The 20,886-nt window shown below is 42.3% G+C and overlaps 1 protein-coding gene across 1 annotated transcript in view; it reads right to left on the reverse strand.

Moving 5' to 3' along the window:
* dner (delta/notch like EGF repeat containing) overlaps positions 1-20,886 on the reverse strand; it is a 174,193-nt gene that overhangs the window by 62,932 nt on the left and 90,375 nt on the right. The window contains exons 2-4 of the mRNA XM_003218284.3: positions 9,928-10,224; positions 9,094-9,188; positions 7,058-7,224 (exon numbers count right to left, since the gene is read on the reverse strand). Of these exons, the coding sequence (XP_003218332.2) occupies positions 7,058-7,224; positions 9,094-9,188; positions 9,928-10,224 (559 nt within the window). The remainder of the gene's footprint in view (positions 1-7,057; positions 7,225-9,093; positions 9,189-9,927; positions 10,225-20,886) is intronic.

A 20,886-nucleotide genomic window follows, 5' to 3' on the forward strand; every position in this document is an offset into this window, starting at 1 on the left:
ATGACCTTCAAACTAACATCTAGTCAAGTAATCCTGCAGAACAAACAGCTCAACCCTACTGAGGACACACTTTGTAGCAGCTTCTAATGCATTATACTGAGGCTTTCAAAAGTGTAGTATAAATTAATTTAGTCCTAATACAGAATGTGACTGCCATAATTAGAAATGCAGTATCTGAGCATACTTGGTATTTTCTGATGCTTACAAAATTATATTTTGGGTCACTCATCTGAAATAGATGCTCTTCAGGACCACTGCCTGAACCTATCTTATCTAATCAAGCCTTTGCACATTTAAACTTCATAAAACAATGTCTTTGGCAACCTATTAAAATTTATTAATCCCAGGTATTTCACTTTTACTTATAATGTTTCCATCTTCTCCTCTGTCTTCCTGAGATAATTTAACTACAACATCCCTGTTGTTTCAGAAGTACATTTGAGCATTCATATCCTGCTATCTATTTTTAGCTGTCAGGTAGGAGAACCATTTCAGAAACATGTTTACACTCTACTGCATCCACAGCACAGGAAAAAAACCTCGATGGCTTTTTATAATTAAAGGCAATTTTATCCAATTTAGCTTATAATCTTTCTAAGGCCCAATTAAAATATAACAACCTCAAATGTCTTTCTGCTGATGAATCAAAAGCTGAATTACTTAATTAAGAAGGAAATAGAAAAGTACCAGCCTTATTTGGCCACCTAACACAAAAGCACTAGGTAATGGAAAAATGTCAAGATATGAACTCTGTGCAATACTAACAAAGGTACTCTTTTTTCTAGTCCATTCGTTGACGTTTTTTCTAATTGACTTATGAAGACTGCCATGATGTTGTTGGGATCCGAGATAATGCTCGTGTTTAGTTTTTTCTGCTCATTCAGTGAGTGGATAAATGTAGTCTTGTCAAGTGTCTTGTTCACAGAAAGCCAAGTTAAACCTGGAATCGTGACTTGCTTAATGTGGAAATGCTGCCATTATGTGATTTCACTGGAATACTGCTCTCAATATAATTGTCACCATTTCGTGACAATTTTCATCCAGAAAATCAAAGAAAATTCCTTGGCCACTGATTGCTATTGCTCAATAGCATATATAGGGGGTTTTTTTCAGGGCTGATTCATAGTTCTCAGATCATCAACATTACAAAGTCAGATACTGAATTGTTTATTGCAGCAACAGAACAAACAGCATCTGGTTAAGAACAAGGGGTCAGTGAAGCTGCCCAGTAGCCTCCAACTCTATAATAACTGAGAGCACAAACAGCATATTTGAAATGTGTTAAAATGTAAAAAGCCAAACAAAATAATAGTTACTCAATGAACAAGTCTATTTATTGAACTGTCCTTGTGCCAACAACAGAGCCAAATATCACAACTACAGTTTGAACATTTCTATAACCAGCTGATATACAGGATATTTTTAACATTACGTTTGTCTCCTGGGAGAAATTATAATATCTGATGAAGTTCCTACTCCCCTGAATGTAAGATTTTACTTAGATTTTGCATTAGCTTTGTTGGAAACCACTTTGAATCCCATGCTTAGAGAGAAGTCGGATACACAGGCATTTAGCAATTTGTTTCAATCCATTATTGTTTGTTTGTTTGCTTTTAAATCTTTATTCCTCCATTTTGTAAATTATATAACATAAGACTGTGTTAAGGGAACATTCTTCTCTTACCAAAATGCAGTTCATCTATTAATTTAATGTACACGCAGTCACCAAGTTACAAACATCCAACTTACAAAGAACGGGGATGAGACAACAGGAAGTGAGAAATCTACCCTTCAGAAGGAAAATTCACTCCTGAAAGAGTTGTCATGGGGACATCTCCACTGAAGCTTTATCACCAATCCTTGTTTCCACAACAAGCCAAATTGCCAACTTTACACTCAACCTTCAAAATCTGCAATAGGACAATTCAGTCCTTCAAAGGACTATCACTGCCCCATTGACATGTAAGTCAAGCTGCTGGCAATAGATCAAAGGCTGGCATCCTATCTCCTAAGGTGACTAGCTATCTGAACACAAAACCTATAGCTCTCTCCATTGATTTTTAGCAACTGTGATTCTAAGGCAAGTATACCCTAGAGTTGGAGGTGACTTAAAGATAAAGAAAAAAATAGGGAAGTAGGGCAAAAAGGCACCTACTTCAAGAAGTAAAGAATACAAAACTTTAAGCCTGATGTGCTTCAAGTGGAATTCCTTGGGCCTTTGAACAATCAGTATCAACATCTTACCTCCAAAGTGCTATCACTTAAGTTCCCTGACAATGATCACAGACAAACTGCATGTTAATAGTATGTATATGGAAAGGCACAGTGCAATATATCTAGCACAATATTGTTTGCCCGGTGAACCACCTGATTGGCTAATTACAACCTTGGTACAGATTACCTATTGAATTCTTCTCAGTGCTTTCCAAGCATCTTTAAGCAAATGTTAATTTTGTTCATCAGATACCAAGAAGAAAATAATTTACATCTCTGAACAATGTGTGTTTTTGCATATCAAAACAGTCCAGAAGAACCTGCAGTAGAGTTATCAAGTTGATATGGTTAAATTGTGCAGCAATGCATCAGAAAGTGGCTTGTGTAAACTGTCAACGAAAGGGGGGAAATGCTTTAATCTTTTACATATTCTTCATTTCAGTAAGGGGAAAAGACTAAAAGGAGCATTTAAAATCCACTCATATTTCTACAGAATCAGTTAATTACTTTTAAAATATCACAAACTGCTTTTCAAAATTCATTATCTTGATGTGAGGACAGAAAGTGTATGTATATGGAAAGATGGGGAGAGTGGGCTTTCTGTTTATTTGAGCAGAGAGAGGTACAAAGATGTGATTAGGGTCTCGGATGTCACATTTCCAAGTCTTGTCCAAACAATCCAACCATTCCAATGGCTTTGTGTTCAAGCCAGTCAAACAAACTATGATTTGTGTAATGGTAAACGAGAACTATAAAAAAGCCATAAACTGGATCTTTCTTGCATGTATTTAGTCTATCTTTCCTTTCCCCATACCCATTCATAACACCCAAAATAAGAGTAATATCATCACATAGAAGCTCTTTAATCTAATTTCTGTTAATCAGAAAGTGAGGATATGTCTTTTTTTTCCCCATTTGTGCCTCCATCTTTGGGTGGAATTTGGGAAGGTCACGACTGGACTTAACGTCAGGGGAAAATCTTTACCTTTTTACCTAAATTTCCTACTCAGGCATCACATCCATATTAACATCCTCTGCTACTTTGAGAGATTCTACATATTTTGAATCTCAAAAATCGCAAAGCAGCAACATCACAACAGGAAGTGGTACAGAAGTGTTTTCTATCCATCCACAGAGCAAACTGAGATGATCAGAGACAGTGTCAATCTAAAAGTGGGAAGCGTTAAAGGGAGGAACCGATGTCCAGGAAGGAATGTCAAGAAGTGCTGAAAAAAGTGCCAAGGGTCCTGTCAAACTATCTAATTATAGTGCTATGATTCAACTTTAACTGCAATGGTTCTATCCTATGAAATCTTGGGATCTGCAGTGTAGGAGTGGCAATTAAAATTCTCAGTCAGAAAGCTCCTATAGTGCAAACTTCACAAGCCCATAAGATGTTGCAGGCAATAAAAGTGGAATCATAGTGCTGTAATTATATAGAATGAAAGGGTCCTGACTCTGGGCACAGTATTTCTAATTTTTTCAATGAAGAAGATGGGGGGAAGAATATTATGTAAGGAAAAAATATGAACAAAACTTCTCCTAAAGCTGTCCCATTGATACCCCCAACCCCCTTTGCACAAATGGCTGCTGGCCTAGAAGGATAAATGTGTTGTGCATAGCTTGCGTTTGCTGGTTTTGAAGCCACTTGTCTTAGAAATGACAGCTCACGGAGCAGCCCACTTTTCATTGTACAGAAAAATATTTCAAGGAAAACAACAAATAAGTGCTATTATTATCACAACTCCTGTTTCACATTCCAGTTGCAGCAAACCATCTGTCCCACCGTGGCTGTTTTAATTAAACCTATTGAAAATGTCTCCATAACACATTTTGTCGTTTATACAATTTAAAATAATGGGTACAAAAATGCATTTTGTTTAGTCAACAAGCTTAACTTTACATCATTAAATGCTGAAAACTGTGGTTAGAGTAAATAAAGAGTTCTGACTGCTTGTCCTTTTTCTGATTTAAATAGGACAAAAAGTTATAAAAGCAAGACATGCTGGATAAGGACAATAGCCCTTCTCATCCAGCATCTTCTTTTTCTTTTAGTGGATACCCAGACCTCTTCTAAGTACAACCAGCCACTCAAACAGAGCCTGGACAAATTACTGTTTGGAATGTACCTCCAGAATTCCTCAACCAGGATTGCCAAGTTCTGTTCTGGTGGAGGATTCTGAGAGTTATAGTCATTCTTTCAAAATCAGACACCTGGAATACAACTTGAAGTCATCAAAGGTTTTCCATTTCTTCAAACTCGTCAGCATTGAATTTGGTGAAGCCCCATTTCTTGGAAATGTGGATCTTCTGGCATCCAGGGAACTTGAACTTAGCCCTGTGCAGGGTTTCAATAACATATTCCTTGTTCTGCACCTTGATACGGATGGACATGATGACCTGGCCAATGTGGACACAACCTACGGTCCCCTGAGGTTTTCCAAAGGAGCCACGAATCCCAGTCTGGAGCCTATCAGCTCCAGCACAGGACAACATTTTGTTGATGCGGATGACATGAAAGGGATAGAGGTGCACTCGGATGTGGAAGTTTGAAGAAACGGTGGCTGAAAAACTCTCATCCCTGATGGTTGTGGAGTGAAATACATCCCCAACAGGGGCCCTTTGGACAAGTGGCGTGCCTTGCATGCAGCATGAGGGCCTGTCAATAAGATGCCCCACTGATTTATTCTTGAAGGAAAATTCATAAGAATAAAGAGTGTTCTCTAAAAAAAAAAGTTTTCCATTTTTCTCCAGCTTCACCATTCACAAGGAAATTATCTCAACATCATCATAATTATCATCATCATGATCCCACTTTCCTTTCCTGAAGGAGACTTAAAGTAGATAACACTAAAAACAATACATGTAAATAGAATTAAATATAGAAGTATTGAAATAGTTAAAATCACATACAACTACTAGTATAGGTAAAGGTTTTCCCTTGACATTAAGGCTGGTCAGGTCCAACTCTGGGGGTTGGTGCTCATCTCAATTTCTAAGCTGAAAAGCTGGCATTGTCTTTAGATGCCTCCAAGGTCCTGTGGCCGACATAACTGCATGGAGTGCCATTACCTTCCCGCCAGAGCGGTACCTGTTGATGTAGTCACATTTGCATGTTTTTGAACTGCTAGACTGGCAGAAGCTGGAGCTAACAGCAGGAGCTCACCCCACTCCCTGGATTCAAACCTGGAGGGCCAAAGTTTGCCCATGCCTGTTCTACTGTGTATATGCACTAAAGTTATGCATTCATGTGGAATTGCTGTTTGTTTTGTGTAGTTTCATTCGTGTGGTCTCATTTTTTGTATTCGTGTCCTGCTAACAAGAATGGGCCGCCTATACCACACAAACTGCTGATCAGCAAGTTCAGCAGCTCAGCGGTTTAACCCACCGTGCCACCAGGGGCTCCCAACTACTACTAAAACAATTAAAATACTTAAAGCACTACACAGCACCCCTGGCTTGGTCTTTAAAACCTCCTGCTTTAAAAGTCTGGAAGGGCAGCAAGGCAGAGTGTTCCAGAGTTGATGAGCAGCTACTGAGAAGGAAGGCCTAATCTTTTGTTCCCACCAACTGAGCTTGTGATCTCAGGGCATGCTTATAGGAGGAGATGCGGTCTGCCAAATGGCCTGGACCTGAACCATATAGGGCTTTAAAGGACATAACTAGCACTTTGAATTGTGCTCAGAAACAAACTGGCAGCCAGTGGAGCTACTGCAACACGAAAGATGTGAGCTCCCTATAGTCAGCCCCAGTTAACAATCTGGCCACAGCTCTTTGAACCTGCTAAGGTTTTCAAACACTCTTCAAAAGAAACCTCGAGTGCATTACATTGATCCAAACGAGATGTAACTAAGACATGTACCACCATGGCCAGATCTAGCATCTCAAGGAATGGGTGCAGTTGACACCTAAGTTGTGCAAAAGGTGCTTCTAGTAACAAGTGCCTCATCCCTGCAAAAAAGTGCTACACCAATAACAAATATTGTTTGAAAAGACAAACACTTTATATTTTAAAAATGACCCAAATCATATTTTGTTATTTTATTTAATTGGTTTTGAATATAACTTTTCTTCTCAATGAAATATACAGTAGAAGATTCAGACATGGGATACGTATCAAAATTATTTAAATCTAATGCAATTTTTGACTCAGAAAGGACTATGCACAACATAAATAGAGTTCTATTGGGTTTTGGCTTAATTATAGTGATACTTCCTAACTGAAATTGTAATCCTATGATCCCTGGAAGGGAAACCCAGGGGATTTAAAACACCGTGGACTTCTAAATTGCATGGAGAGCATAGTCTGCTGTAGAGCTTTGCCCTTGACCAGAATCAGGTGTGTTTTAAACAGGTATTTTAAGTGGAGTGTTATGTGATTTCTAGGCTGTATGGTCGTGTTCTAGCAGCATTTTCTCCTGATGTTTCACCTGCATCTGTGGCTGACACCTTCAGAGGATTTGATGGTGGTAAAGCAAGTTGAGTATATATACCTGTGGAATGTCCAGGGTGGGAGAAAGAACCACTGTCTATTAACCAAGTGTGGAGGGTGCAATTAGCAAGTCTGATTTTCAAGTGTCTGAATGAGATCCATCCATTAGCATGTGAGTAATTGAGAAGGATCACTTTTGTGGTACTACCAACAGCATTTTTTTGGGTTGAAGTAAAACCAAAAAGGCTCCTCCTCTTTAGGATCTCAAGTATCAACTAGGCTTATGTACCGAAAGGTAGCCTATCTTCTATATGTCACTTTCTCTTTATTTCTGATACTTGTTAAATAATGCTTGTATCACATTTTATTGTCTTATGATAGGAATGGTATTGTTTTGTTCAATAAACTCACCAATGAAATAGTTGTTTCCTAACGTGAGCATCTCCTCAGTCAGGACAAGTCCACCCATTGCTTGGAGAAGAGTAACACTAGTGGCATCTATAAGTGAGCACTGTTTAAATCTGTCTGTTGTCACTTTCCATAGCAAGATAAGAGAAGCAGTGGCATCTTGCCGGATACTAAAAACAAAAAGAAATTCAAAACACTGAACACACCATATGGAGGAAAATGTTTTAAAAGTTGTAGCATACAGCACATCACTCAAGACACCGTAACAGTACATATTACTGGTAGTAATTCAGGGTCAAAAGATGAATAATTCAGGGAAACAATGATTAAATATACAATATTTCACCAACTGTCAAATTCTCAGACAGGATGAGGTGAAGACAAAGGAGAGCAAACACTTAAAACTAAAACTTTAAACACATATATCTTGGGGAAACGCCTGATGAAAACCATGGCTAACATCCTGTTGTATCCTATGCCGGAGTAACTACACTGGCATCTATAGAGATAACAGGAGAAAAAAGGACACTGAAGGTTCAGTTTTTCAGGAGATAAAGCAGGTATGGGCAAATTTCAGCCCTCCAGGTGTTTTGGACTTCAATTCCCATAATACCTAACAGCCTACTAGACTGTTAGAGATGAAAAATTTGGACTACCTTCTCTCTAGGATGGAAAGAATATTTAAAAATATTGGGGAAGTGATAAAAAACATTTTTTAAAATGTTGACTGACACTGATAGCAAGGATCTTGAAAGGAAGAATTTTTCAAAATTGGCTATTCAAAGAATAAATGTAATGGTAGCATAATACTAAACACAATCTGAAGTGGAGGGGAAGTGATAAATTCACCTAATTCACAAAATTGGATTTGAATGCTAAGCTCTTAGAACTCTGTCTTTCATTGCATGTGAATTTAACTGGGTTTGTGGTGCTTAATAAAGTTTGCCACCTTTTTCTTTACTCTGAGACCCCTCAAGGTTATCTGTTACATACCGTGTTTCCCCGAAAATAAGACAGTATCTTATATTATTTTTTACTCCCAAAGATGCGCTAGGTCTTATTTTCAGGGGATGTCTTATTTTTCCATGAAGAAGAATTCACATTTATTGTTGAACAAAAAATGAACATTTATTCTATACTGTACAGTAGTTGTCATCACAAACCAACATAACTAAACCAGACAAACTGATTCATGTCAAGAATTTCTTGTTATTACCATTATTTCCATATACAACTGGTATGTACATTTACCAATCCTGCATGCTATGGTGTTTTGTTTGGCGGGCGCCGGGCATGCCTCCAAACAAAAGCTTTGCTAGGTCTTACTTTTGGGGGAGGCCTTATATTTAGCAATTCAGCAAAACCTCTACTAGGTCTTATTTTTTAGGGATGTCTTATTTTCGGGGAAACAGGGTAGCAGTCATGGTCCTCTCCAAACTGGGAGGAGCTGTATCATCTATTGAATTTGGGAGGTTCATCTAGTATAATTGCTTGAAAGTTGGATTCTGATGCTGGAGGCAAAGTTCAAATCCCTTCTTAGGCATGGAACCCCACTGCATGACCTTAGTAAAGTCACACACTCTCAACTTCAGAAGAAGACAAAAGCAAACCCTCTGTGAACATATTGTGCCAAGACACTCTGTAATACGTTTTCTAGGATCGCCATAAGTCATGAATGACTTGAAGGCGCAACAACATCTAGTTTGGTTTTGATTTGAACAAGTTTTACAATTTTTACAAACCTATAAAAATATAAATGTTGGAGAAAATTAAGCTGACAGATATACCCATCCCTAAATCCAACTAGATAGTTATTTTTTCTTTAATTTTTAACTTATTTGAGTGGAACATTTAAGTACACCAACTGGAAGACAACATTTTTCAAAGAGCCTGAAAGGATCCTATTATAAAGCTTTCTCCTTGTGCTTCTGCAAAATACAATTATCATTTCAGAGGGAAAAAATCCTATTGCAGACTCAATAGTGCAAATTATTTAAAGCACATGCAGATAATGGCTCTGGCATAGGGCAGTTTCTTACTTTATTGATGTATTCTGTGGAACTTCAAACGAGATAAGGCGACCCCCACCAGTATTATTAGAGCTGGCATTTCCACAAGCCACGTCAGGGATAATCTAAAACCAATAATGAACTGGGATTACATCTTTCAATAGAAACAATATTGAAACAATAAAGTGAATTTGGGAGAAAAAACCTGAGAAAATGCATTAATGTATTTAACGTGCAATTTTTTAAAACATTAAACAGCACTGCAGAGAGATCGAGTAGGTATTGGACCTGATGTCATGGAAACATATTGTTCCGCCTTTCTCTCTCTTGCCATAGTCCCAGCTAAAATTGCTATCCATAACAAGGTGCAGAGGGGAACGATCTGTTTTGAAAAGATAACTTCCTGTGGCTATAGAAATATATGCTTGCTAAAGAAAGAAACCTATCTTTCCAAAAGGTATCAGTCAAACTGCTCAAAAAACCGTAAATGGATTTTCATATCGTAGAATGTTAGATACCTACAAGATTGTACAGTGGCTTTTCAAGCAGCAGGTAATGAAAGCTCATGGGATTTCAGCAGCTGTAACAATTGATACCATCTCTCAGCTATGTTTACTATCAGAATTGAGTTTCAGCGAATCACAGATAGCAATGCTTTGCCACCTGATCTCAAAAACAAAGGTGAGTGTTATCAATTTTTCACTGTGATAGAAAGCTTTCCACACAATTGAACAGAACCATGGCTACCTGAAAAGGGGAAAAATTTGTATGTACGTGTCAGGTGCATTTTATAATGGATGGACTCTAGCTTTTAGGAAATGGTTCTTCAGCAGCTATTTGAAGCAACACACTACCAGATCTTACCTCCACTTCATCCCATTTTAGATCCACAACTTTCTGACCTTCTTTTGGCTCCCATGTAGGCAGCGTAATAGTTGGATGAGATCTTGGCAGGACAATGTCAGGCTCCATGGTTGTTGGTACTGGGCTGCTTTGGCTTAGTGCCTCTGACTCCGTCCACCCAGACACCGGCGGACTATAAAATGAGTGTTCACAGTTTATACCTTCATAGCCTTCGTTACAAATGCAGAGATAGCCATCGCCGTTACTACTGCAGTTGCCATGGTGACAAGGATTGCTCGCACATGGATCTGAAACAAACTGAACAGAAATATAATGGGTCAATTAATATCATAGCATAACATTTATTTCTTCAGATACAAATGACAATAGCTTTTAAAAATTACATGTACTACAGAGATTACGCTTCTCACATTTCAATGAACTGGTTCTCAGATAGTAGTGACATGAGAAAGCAATGAGGCAAACAAAAAAGGAAATATTGAAATGCTGGTAAAGAAGTCTGATGACACCACCCCCTTGTAATAATGAAATGTTGGCTAGGGCTTTAAAAACCCATGCTGTGCCATATTTATGAACCAGGGATAAGTTCAACTAGATACTTTGCTCTCTCTTGATGGAGTTAATAGCATCCAACACCAACAACTGAGGGATTATCTTACACAAGCATTCATGATATGACTCCATTGATACTCTGCTCTCTCAGTAACCCCCAATTACTGTCTTACATAGCCTGAATTTTGGATAAATAAGTAATGGGCTTCTTTTGTATTCAAGTACTCCATTTTCAAAACCTGTGTTGATAAAGCACGTTCAATTCAACCACTATTCTGTTTCATCGATAATTTAATGAAATTTTTGAAATGCTGTATTTACAACAGCATGAGTTTGTTACTGTTCTTATTGTTAAAGGAGAATTCAACAAATATAGTTTCACCACCTTTCACTAAATGGGAGATGAATGGAATGTGTTCCATAATATCCTTCTTTGGAAAGGTTCTGGAACACCTGAATGTCCTTCTTAGGGGGAGACATTGGAAAGGTGTTACTGGGCAATGCCTGTTCATCATCATGGCCATATTGGCCTGCAGAGTCACCCAGAATAATTTTCTTCCCATTCTGGTTACCATAGACCTGAAACTGCCAGAAGAGGTTATCAAGAGTTTTCAGGTTTTGAGATACCAGTAGTCTAATGAAACTCACATCTATATTCCTATCATCCCCCAGGAAGACCCTCACTATTTACCCCTAGTTAAGTCCTTTTTAGTTAGAGGGATTAATATTTTATGTACAGTTTCTGGCAGATCAGTCTAGACAGCCTCTTTGCATTTGAAGCCTCTGTCGCTCTGCCCCTTTAAGAATCCCCTCAGGGGCAGAGCCTCAGGCAAGGCATTCTGGTTCTTGAAAGAGTCAGCCTTTACGTGACTGGAAGGTGAAGAGAGAGGAAGGCTGGAAGGTCTACAAATAGCACGTTCAATCGCAACTGTATGAGCTGTATTCAAGTCCAGTTGGAGATGTATTCAAGTCCAGTCAAGTCAGAGTTAAATATTAAGACCATTTTAGAGACAGTTGAACACCATACAAGAAAGAGACAATAAGAAGCAATAAAGATTCAAGAGCTTCAGTTCGGCCAGAACTGTGTCTACCTCTCAAAGACTTTACTTCTCCTCATAAAGACTTAGGGAGATTCAGGAGGAGAGAAAGTCTAAAATTCTCGTCCGTTAATACATTATTATTTGATTCAACTATATCATCTCAGATCTGTTCCCTGTGCAGCCAGTTCACCTTCCAAGTAGTTCAGACAGAATGGGGGCAAAACCATTCCCTTTCTATCAAATTCCATAGAAGCTCTTCTGTTACTTAAACTAGTGTCAACAGTCACTCATGAATTGGATAAAGATGAAAAATTAATCTAGACAAAGCAAAACTGAACCTGCTTAATCAAAGACAGAAATGAAAATAGGGATTCATCCCTGGGCTAGATGAAGTTACAAGTTACAAGTTGACCGCTCTGGGTCCCCCTGGGGGAGAAGAGCGGTATATAAATTAATTAATTAAATAAATAAATAAATGTCCATCTCTAAACCTAGATGCACAGAATTATTTTATATACAGGCAGTCCCTGAGTTACAAACCTCCGACTTACAAACAATTCATATTTAATAAGGGGGCTGAGAGAACAGGAAGTGAAAGACATCTATCCCTAAGAATAATAATAATAATAATAATAAAACTTTATTTATAACCCGCCACCATCTCCCCAATGGGGACTCGGGGCGGCTTACATGGGGCCATGCCCAGACACCATACAGTATAACAAAATAAAACAATATATCATAACACAATATAATAGTACAAAAATAATCATATACGTTACAACATAAATCAGAGCAGACAGGGCGGGCCACATGAACATTTAATTAAAAACTCGGGAGAGAGAGGCATATAAATAAAGAGAACAGGGGTATAAGATGGAACAGTCCAAACAGTCCAAAGGATAAAATCCAAGGGGAGTAATCAAGAAGTATATAACATTTACTCCCCGAAGGCACATCGAAAAAGCCATGTTTTTAGATCTTTCTTAAAAGCCAATAAGGTGGGGGCTTGCCTGATCTCAGAGGGCAATGAATTCCACAGTCGGGGGGCCACAGCAGAAAAGGCCCTCTCTCTCGTTCCCACTAGACGGGCCTGGGATAGAGGCAGTGGCGAAAGAAGGGCCTCCCCGGATGAGCGGAGGGATCGAATAGGTTTATAATAGGAGATACGGTCACGAAGGTAGGTGGGTCCCAAACCGTTTAGGGCCTTATAAATGATGGTATTCACCTTGAATTGGGACCGGAAGGTGAACGGCAGCCAGTGGAGCTCCTTGAACAGGGGAGTAGATCTCTCCCTGTAGCTCGCCCCTGTAATTAATCTGGCCGCCGAGCGCTGAACCAATTGTAGTTTCCGGGCCGTCTTCAAGGGAAGCCCCACGTAGAGCGCATTACAGTAGTCCAGTCTAGAGGTAACTAAGGCATGCACCACCGTGGTCAAGTCAGACTTCACGAGGTATGGTCGCAGTTGGCGCACAAGTTTGAGTTGTGCGAAGGCCCTCCCGGCCACCGCCGACACCTGAGCCTCAAGCGTCAGCGCTGAGTCCAGAAGGACCCCCAAACTGCGGACCTGTGATTTCAGGGGGAGTGCAACCCCGTCCAGGACAGGTTGCCACCCAATACCCCGATCCGACGCGCGACTGACCAGGAGGGCCTCTGTCTTGTCAGGATTGATCCTCAGCTTGTTCCTCCTCATCCAGTCCGCCACAGCGGCCAGGCACTGGTTCAGCATCCGAGGGGCTTCCTTGGATTCAGATGGAAAGGAGTAGTGGATTTGCGTGTCATCTGCGTAGAGATGGCAACGCCCTCCAAAACTCCGGATGACCTCTCCCAGCGGTTTCATGTAGATGTTGAATAGCATGGGGGATAGGATAGACCCCTGCGGGACCCCACAGGTCAATGGCCAGGGGTCCGAGCAGGAGTCCCCCAGCTTCACCATCTGGGAACGACCCCCCAAGAAGGACCGGAGCCACTGCAGCACAGTGCCACCAAGCCCCATCCCAGAGAGCCTCCCCAGAAGGATACCATGGTCGATGGTGTCGAAAGCCGCTGAGATGTCCAAGAGAACCAGCAGGGTCACACTCCCCCTGTCCAGCTCTCTGCGGAGGTCATCCACCAAGGCGACCAAAGCCGTCTCGGTACTGTGCCCAGGCCTGAAGCCAGACTGCGAGCAGTCCAGAAAATCAGTGTCATCGAGAAACTCCTGGAGCTGCTTGGCAACCACCCGCTCCAGCACCTTGCCCAAAAATGGGAGGTTGGAGATTGGTCTGTAGTTGTTACAAATAGATGGATCAAGCGAAGGCTTTTTTAATAGTGGTTTTACTACCGCCTGCTTAAAGCAGGATGGAACTGACCCCTGAACCAAAGAGGCATTTATTATGGTCACAAACCAATCCAACAACCCATCTTTGGCCAGCTTGACCAACCAGGAGGGGCAAGGATCCAGAGCGCAGGTGGTCGCCCTCACAGACCCGAGAATCCCCTCCACGTCATCAGGAAGAACAAGCCGGAAAGAATCCCATAAGATCGAACAGACAGGTACCTCGGTTACCTCCTCTGGAACTACAATTAAACTGGAGTCTAGCTCAAGGCGTATCTGAGCAACTTTGCCTGCAAAATGGTGAGCGAAATCGCTGCACCTAGTTGCCGAGTCATCGGGAAGCCCCTGTGCCTCAGGAGGCCGTAGGAGCTCCCCAACAACTCAGAACAGCTCCGATGGCCTATTGGCCGCAGACGCTATGCGGGCAGTCGTGAAAGCTTTCCTGGCTGCTCGCAAAGCCACGGAGTAAGCCCTAATAGCGGCTTTAGCCCGTGCTTGGTCAGACACATCCCGAGATTTCCTCCAGATGCACTCTAGTCCCCTCCGCTCACGCTTCATCACGGCCAGCTCCTCAGTGAACCAAGGAGTCGACGTGGCTCTACGTAGCGAGAGGGGACGTTCGGGAGCGATCGTGTCCAGTGCCCTTGCCAACTCCCTGTTATAGCGATCAGCCAGGGCATCGACAGGGTCGCCAGTCTCCAAGACAGGAAGATCCCCAAGAGACCTCAGAAGTCCATCCGGATCCATCAGTCTCCTGGGGCGGACCATCTTAATGGGTCCACCACCCCTGCGGAGGTTAGAAGAAACGGCGATACTTAAACAGATCAGATGATGGTCAGACCATGACAATGGAAGAATATTTTGCTCTTCCACTCTGACTGTCCCACCGTCCACAACAAAAACAAGGTCCAAGGTGTGTCCTGCCTGATGTGTGGGCCCAGATATAATTTGAGACAGCCCCATGGTTGTCATGGCAGCCATGAAATCCTGAGCTGCTCCTGTCAATGTGGTCTCAGCATGAATGTTAAAGTCTCCCAACACTATCAGTTGTTGGGAGACAAGAGCCGCATTGGAGACCACTTCTGCTAGCTCAGACAGAGAGACTGCTGGGTCGCGGGGTGGACGGTACACCAGCAGAATCCCCAAGCTGTCTCGGGCTCCCACCTTCAGGAAAACACACTCGAACCTCGGAGATTGCGGAACGGCGCATCTGATCAGGGCGATGGACTGCCTAAAGATCACCGCAGCTCCTCCTCCCCGCCCCCCAACCCTGGCCTGTTGATGCACCCCGAAACCTGGAGGACACAGCTGGGTGAGATTCACACCTCCCAGCTCATCCAGCCACGTCTCGGTGATGCATGCCAGATCCGCCCCCTCATCCAGGACCAAATCCTGGATGATAGCTGTTTTACCGTTGACGGATCTGGCGTTCAAAAGCAGGACCTTGAGGTTGGGGGGTCTGTCCTGAAGACTACCGCACCTAGACCTCTCCAGGGTCGCAAAAACTCTGTTGCGCTTCTCCCCGGGTCGATAGTGACTGTGCTTTCTCCTCCCCCATATCACCTCAATGGGGCCACCTCCATGAAAGTCTTCTTCCCCCTGATGGATAAACTGGGTGGAATTGCCAGTTGCCGGGACTAGTCAGCTGTCCTGGCAAGGAGAGCCTCCAAGGGTACTTGTTTGTTTAGAGAAGGAGCTTCTCTCCACTAATGGGAGAGAGGGGTCAGTTGATTTATCATCAACATGAATGGGAAGGTGACTAAACAAGCCTGGAGTCTTGTTGTGGGATTCGGAGGTAGAATAAGCATGACTTAGAATTGGGGACTCTTGGATGTCAATACTCAGCCCGATGTCCAAGGGGCGAATCAGTGGGTCTACCAGAACCCTCCTGAGAGTGATGCCCCATTGTTGCAGTTTGGGCCCACACAAAAACAATTTTTCCCTTAATATTTTATCTTCCAAGCCAATGATAAGACGCAAGGAGCGGTTCCAGGATTGGTATTCTCTACAAAGCCAGTCGATTGTCTTGATTCTCACTTCCGACCAGCTTATGGATAAAATTTGTGCAAGAGATAACTGGACTGCTCGCTTAGAAGTCCACCTGCCTCTGTTCAATAACGAGTCTGAAACTTCCACTGCAACCTTGTTTGTTCGTAACAGATGTTGAGCGTTGCAGGAAGTCTCCAAAGATTGTCCGGCCAATTCAGAGGGCAGCACAGTGTTAGACTTCTGCAGGACATTGTTGGTTTCCTTCCCATCCCCCCTCCCCAGACCCATTCCCCCCGATAAAAACCCACCCTCCTCTCTAGTCCCTCTAAGGCCTGGACCGACGACCACCTTCTGCTCCTTGAGCTTAGTTTCTCCATGGCCTTCTGGAGTGTTTAGTTCCTCATTTGAGTTAATAAGCCTGGTTGGTATAGTTGTTATAGTGTCTGTAGGAGAAGGGTATTTCACAATCAGGGAAATTCCCTTGAAGAGATGGTCGAGCTTCGCGTTCAGTATTTCCAGCTGCTGCAGGACAGTACCGAACGATTTCCCCAACAGATCGCATAAGTGCGAGAGTTCATTATTGCCCGGAGTTTCCTTCCAACTCATTTCTTATTACCTTCTCAGAGAGCCTTCCTATAGTATGCCACTCTGCTCTTTCAAAATTAGCACCTCAATCCTATAGTCTCTTTCTGTCAAGCTTTCACTCAGCAGTATATCCACCAACATACACAGACCATCAATTCACATTCTAAACCCTCAATTACCCATCAGTAAACTCACGGTACTCTCAAACCTAAGTGATCGCTTCCTATGACATTAATACCAGGTTAAAACCCGCTACCTATCACGGTCAATACAGTTTCCCTGCATAGAGATAAAAAGTTTCTCACTCCCGACTCTGTAAAACACACATACACAAACACATACACACAAAAGGAGGAAAAAAAAAAAAGGCAGGCAGCAGACTATGAGGATCTTATAAATGCTGCTTAATACAAGTCCACCCAATTAAAGATGTCTCGAGGCCACCTAGTTTGATGTAAATTCCAGATGCAGGAGAGCAGAGCTAGCGAAAGTGTCTTCCCTAGTAACACGAGGTCAGAAGAAGACTAGTGGAGGCCACCCGGTCCAGCGTGGCCTCCAAACGCCTGGTTCTGCTTGTATAGCCGATGCAGCCGATGCAATGGGCCGAGGGAGGCCGCCCGGTCCGGCGCGACCTCCTGAGGCTAGAATTTCCTATGTAGGGGCCAAAGAGGATTGAGGCAGGTCGCCCAGTTCGGCGCGGACCTCTAGGGCCAAAGTCTCTTCAGCGCTGTTGCAGGGGCTAGATCCTTCTCCCAGGTAGCCAGGAAAAGGCCAAGACCAATGGCCGGCAGCCTCCCTGTTCGTTGCCTCCGCAAAGGCCGAGGGAAAGGTCTGTGAAGGGGGGGGGAGGCCGCCCGGCTCGGCGCGGCCTCCGGAGGTCTGAATCTTCCCCCCTGAGCAGCCAGCAACAGATTGAGACCGATGCCAGGACGCCGCCCGGTTCGGCGCAGCTTCCAGAGTCTTAATGAGGCCGATGGAAAAGGCCGAGAGGGAGGCCCGATGGAGAAGGCCGAGAGAAGGCCCGAGGAGGGGGGGAGCGGAGGCCGCCCAGTTCGGCGCGCGCCCCACCGCCGGAGAGGAGGCAGCTGGAGCTGGGATGGGGGTAGGTCTCCCCAATCGACGGGCCCAAGCCGGCGAACAGCTCCGAGGAGGTCGCCCGATCCGGCGCGGCTCCCACGGCCGAGGGTGGAGGGAAGGAAGGAAGCCCAGCCAAGGGTGGAAGGAAGGAAGGAAGGAAGCCTAGCCGAGGCCGCCCGGTCCGGCGCGACCTCAAACACACCAAAAGCGCTAGGGCAGTCGTCTCACGCTCACCATTCCTGCCGCCGCCAGCCGCCAGCAACTCCACGCTGCAAACTCAAGCGGCTCTCAAGGTTCTCCGGATGCACCTTTGGAATGGCGGACGGGACTCCTCTCTCCTCCTCCTCTCCTCGCGGACGGAGCCCTCGGAACAGTTCAATAACCTCACGGTAGGTCACAAAACCCCCCAGGGCAATGTACCAATCTCGCCCCTCTAGTTGGTGACGAGGGGGGGCCCCCAACCTAGGGACTAGCAGCAGTTCAAGATCCTCCCCAGCGAAGCTAATCATAGGGGCTGTTAACGCGCCGCCATCTTGCCTCTTGAAGGGAAATTCAGTTCTGAAAGAGTTATCATGAGGGAAAGGTGTATCAACGGAAGCTTTATCACCAATCTTTGTTTCTACAAGAAGTCAAATTTTTCAAAATCCAATTATCACAGGTACAGAAAGTGAGGTGAAGTCTTTCGAACAAGGGCACAGAGAGCAAGCAAACACCACAGGGCTGTTGGTCCTTCCCTATGCTATTCAAAGCTTATCTGGAGGTACACTTAAGAAATATAACGGTCCCAAATCCATACATACAAATTCAACTTAAGAACAACCCTACAGAACCTGTCTTATTCATAACTTGGGGACTGCTTGTATGTAATCTAAAAGCAGACAACTTTAAAGTCTGCCAAAAAATATATACCAATGGGGCTAAGTGCATTATGACACAATTCAAATACACCTTTTTGGAGATCTTTGCTCTCTATTTTAAGTAGGCAATTCTATATTTAGAATATAGGACACAATACTGGCATGGAAAAGTCTTGAAGCATGTTGAACGTAACCAGTAAAAATATGTTTTCAGCAAATCCTTGTTAGCATGTCTATTGTTTCTGTTCGAATGCGACTTCACTACTTTCTTTTCATCCAATAGAATTCGTGAAGCATATATATCTGGCTAGAGCCTGGAAGAATTAAATTTGGAGCAAAATTCTCATGTTAACTGGTGCTTTGGTGGAACTGCTAGCTCTCCAAAAGTATTTCTGATTCTGTCCACTCTTTTCAGTCTATACCACTTCTCTGGAAAAGACCATTCTCTCTTTTGTTCAAATGTCATCATCACAAAGGTTATTTAAAGGACTGATTGTTTCTGTCTGTCCAAACACATATATCCAACAAAGCTAATTTCCCAGTTCAAAGCTTCAAATCGGCTCAATTTGAAGGTCAAATATGAAACACTTGAGCAGGACTGTTGCCCTGCATAATCTGGGATAAGTAAAATGGAAATGGAAACTTGCCTCTATAATACAGAATTACCAGATGAAATAGAACTTTTCAAATACAAAAATGCTCCAGATGTACCATTTATATGGACAATTTTCTGAGACTAGAGCAAGGAGACAGTGTGGCTTATAGTTGAAATGTGGTCACATGGCTCAAATGATTAATTATAATTACCAATTAAGATTTCAGTTCTAAACAAACCACAAAATTTTTTCCAAGGGGGCTAAAATCTAAAATTACCAGAAATCATGTAAACCTTGAAAACCTTATACAATTTACTAATGAGACAAACAGGTTTTGAAATGTGCAGAGATATATGCAAATAATATGCAGGAAATAAGACCTTCCTTGCTTCTTCCCAGTTTCTTGAATGTCACCTTCATACATACAACTGCAAATGTGTTTACGGGACTTACATACAGTGAGTCATTTTGAATTGGGAAACCTACCAAACCTGGATATGTAACGTTTCAACAGAAATACTAAATTGAAAAAAATGCCTGGGTTATAGAATTCAAAAGGGAATGCCGGGGTTTGGACTGAATAGCCCTTGTGATCTCTTTCAATTCTATGATTCTTTCTTTACATGAATTACAGAAAGAAAACTATCAGATGGAATGTGGAAATGCTTTTTATCAATCTGAAAGCCACAAAGATCTACTGGGTAGATATAACTGTTCAGGAGCTTCACGTACAGCTTTTTCACATCAGACAGCATTCCTCTCAAATATTACAGCTTCTGTCAATATCAATGAATACAAAGCAACATAAATACTGATGAGGATTTTGGCCAGCTATTGTGCTTTCTTCACCCCTTCGATCCTTCACACTGCTTTGCCATCTTTGTCCACATTCCCTTTCAAAGACCACGAGTTTTGACATTGCTTTGACATCTTCCTGCCAGGAGATTATTCTCAACCTAAATCCAATTACTAAGTATCAAGTAAATCATAACCAGAAATAATAATCAAGGGCTACAAATTGGCAAAGTCAAAAGGAAAACTCTACAACTACTGAGACAAAAGAACCATTTAAAAAAAATCAAGATCTTCAGCATGCTTCCGACGACAACTAGATGCATCCTATCAAAGCACTGTTGTAGGAAAAGACTATGATTCTTTATTTATGACTTCTTAACTTCAGAGCTAAGAAAGTGGAAGAGGAGGGAAAAAGAAGAACATATATAGAACCCCAAATGAAATGCTAGGTCAAGAAATTCCACATGTTGCTCACTATTGTTAAATGGTAGCAAATCTCAGAGAAGAGAAAATATCTGCAGTGGAAAAGCAGAAGTGTGTACATGCTTAATGCTTCCTCCAACGGTTATAGTTCATTGCAAACTCCCCCAGTAAACTAGAACAATCGCAGTTGTAGATCAATGATGTGTAACCATAGTCCTCCAGAAATTTGGAATGCAGCTCATACAATTTCTCACTTTTTGCTATGCTAGGTAAAGTTGATTAGAGCTGCAAGCTAAACATTTGGAGGGTCAGCTTTGCCAACCCCTGTTCCAAAAACACATTTAGCGAATAGAGCAGAATACATGTTTGGTGAATAGAACACAATAAACCTTATCATTTTCTATTTTCAGATACAAAACACACACTATATTTTTGCAAGCATAACACTTATACAGTAGCATAATACCTTCTCACACAAAACTACAAAATCATATGAAAACATTCAAAGTAGTAGTATTTGCACAAATGCACCATGCAATAGCATGTAATGAAGTTACTACAAAATCTCCTATCTAAGAACAATTTTACTGCACAAAGCTACAACATACTGACTTTATTGTGTCAACTTTCTTGTATCTCTAACAAATTAAGATTATACCTGCCTTTTAAGGATATCAAATGCTCTTCCCAAGTGAAATAACATGAACAAGTACAGACGAGTATGTTCG

Source organism: Anolis carolinensis, chromosome 3, assembly GCF_035594765.1.
Source record: "Anolis carolinensis isolate JA03-04 chromosome 3, rAnoCar3.1.pri, whole genome shotgun sequence".
NCBI classification, from domain to species: domain Eukaryota; kingdom Metazoa; phylum Chordata; class Lepidosauria; order Squamata; family Dactyloidae; genus Anolis; species Anolis carolinensis.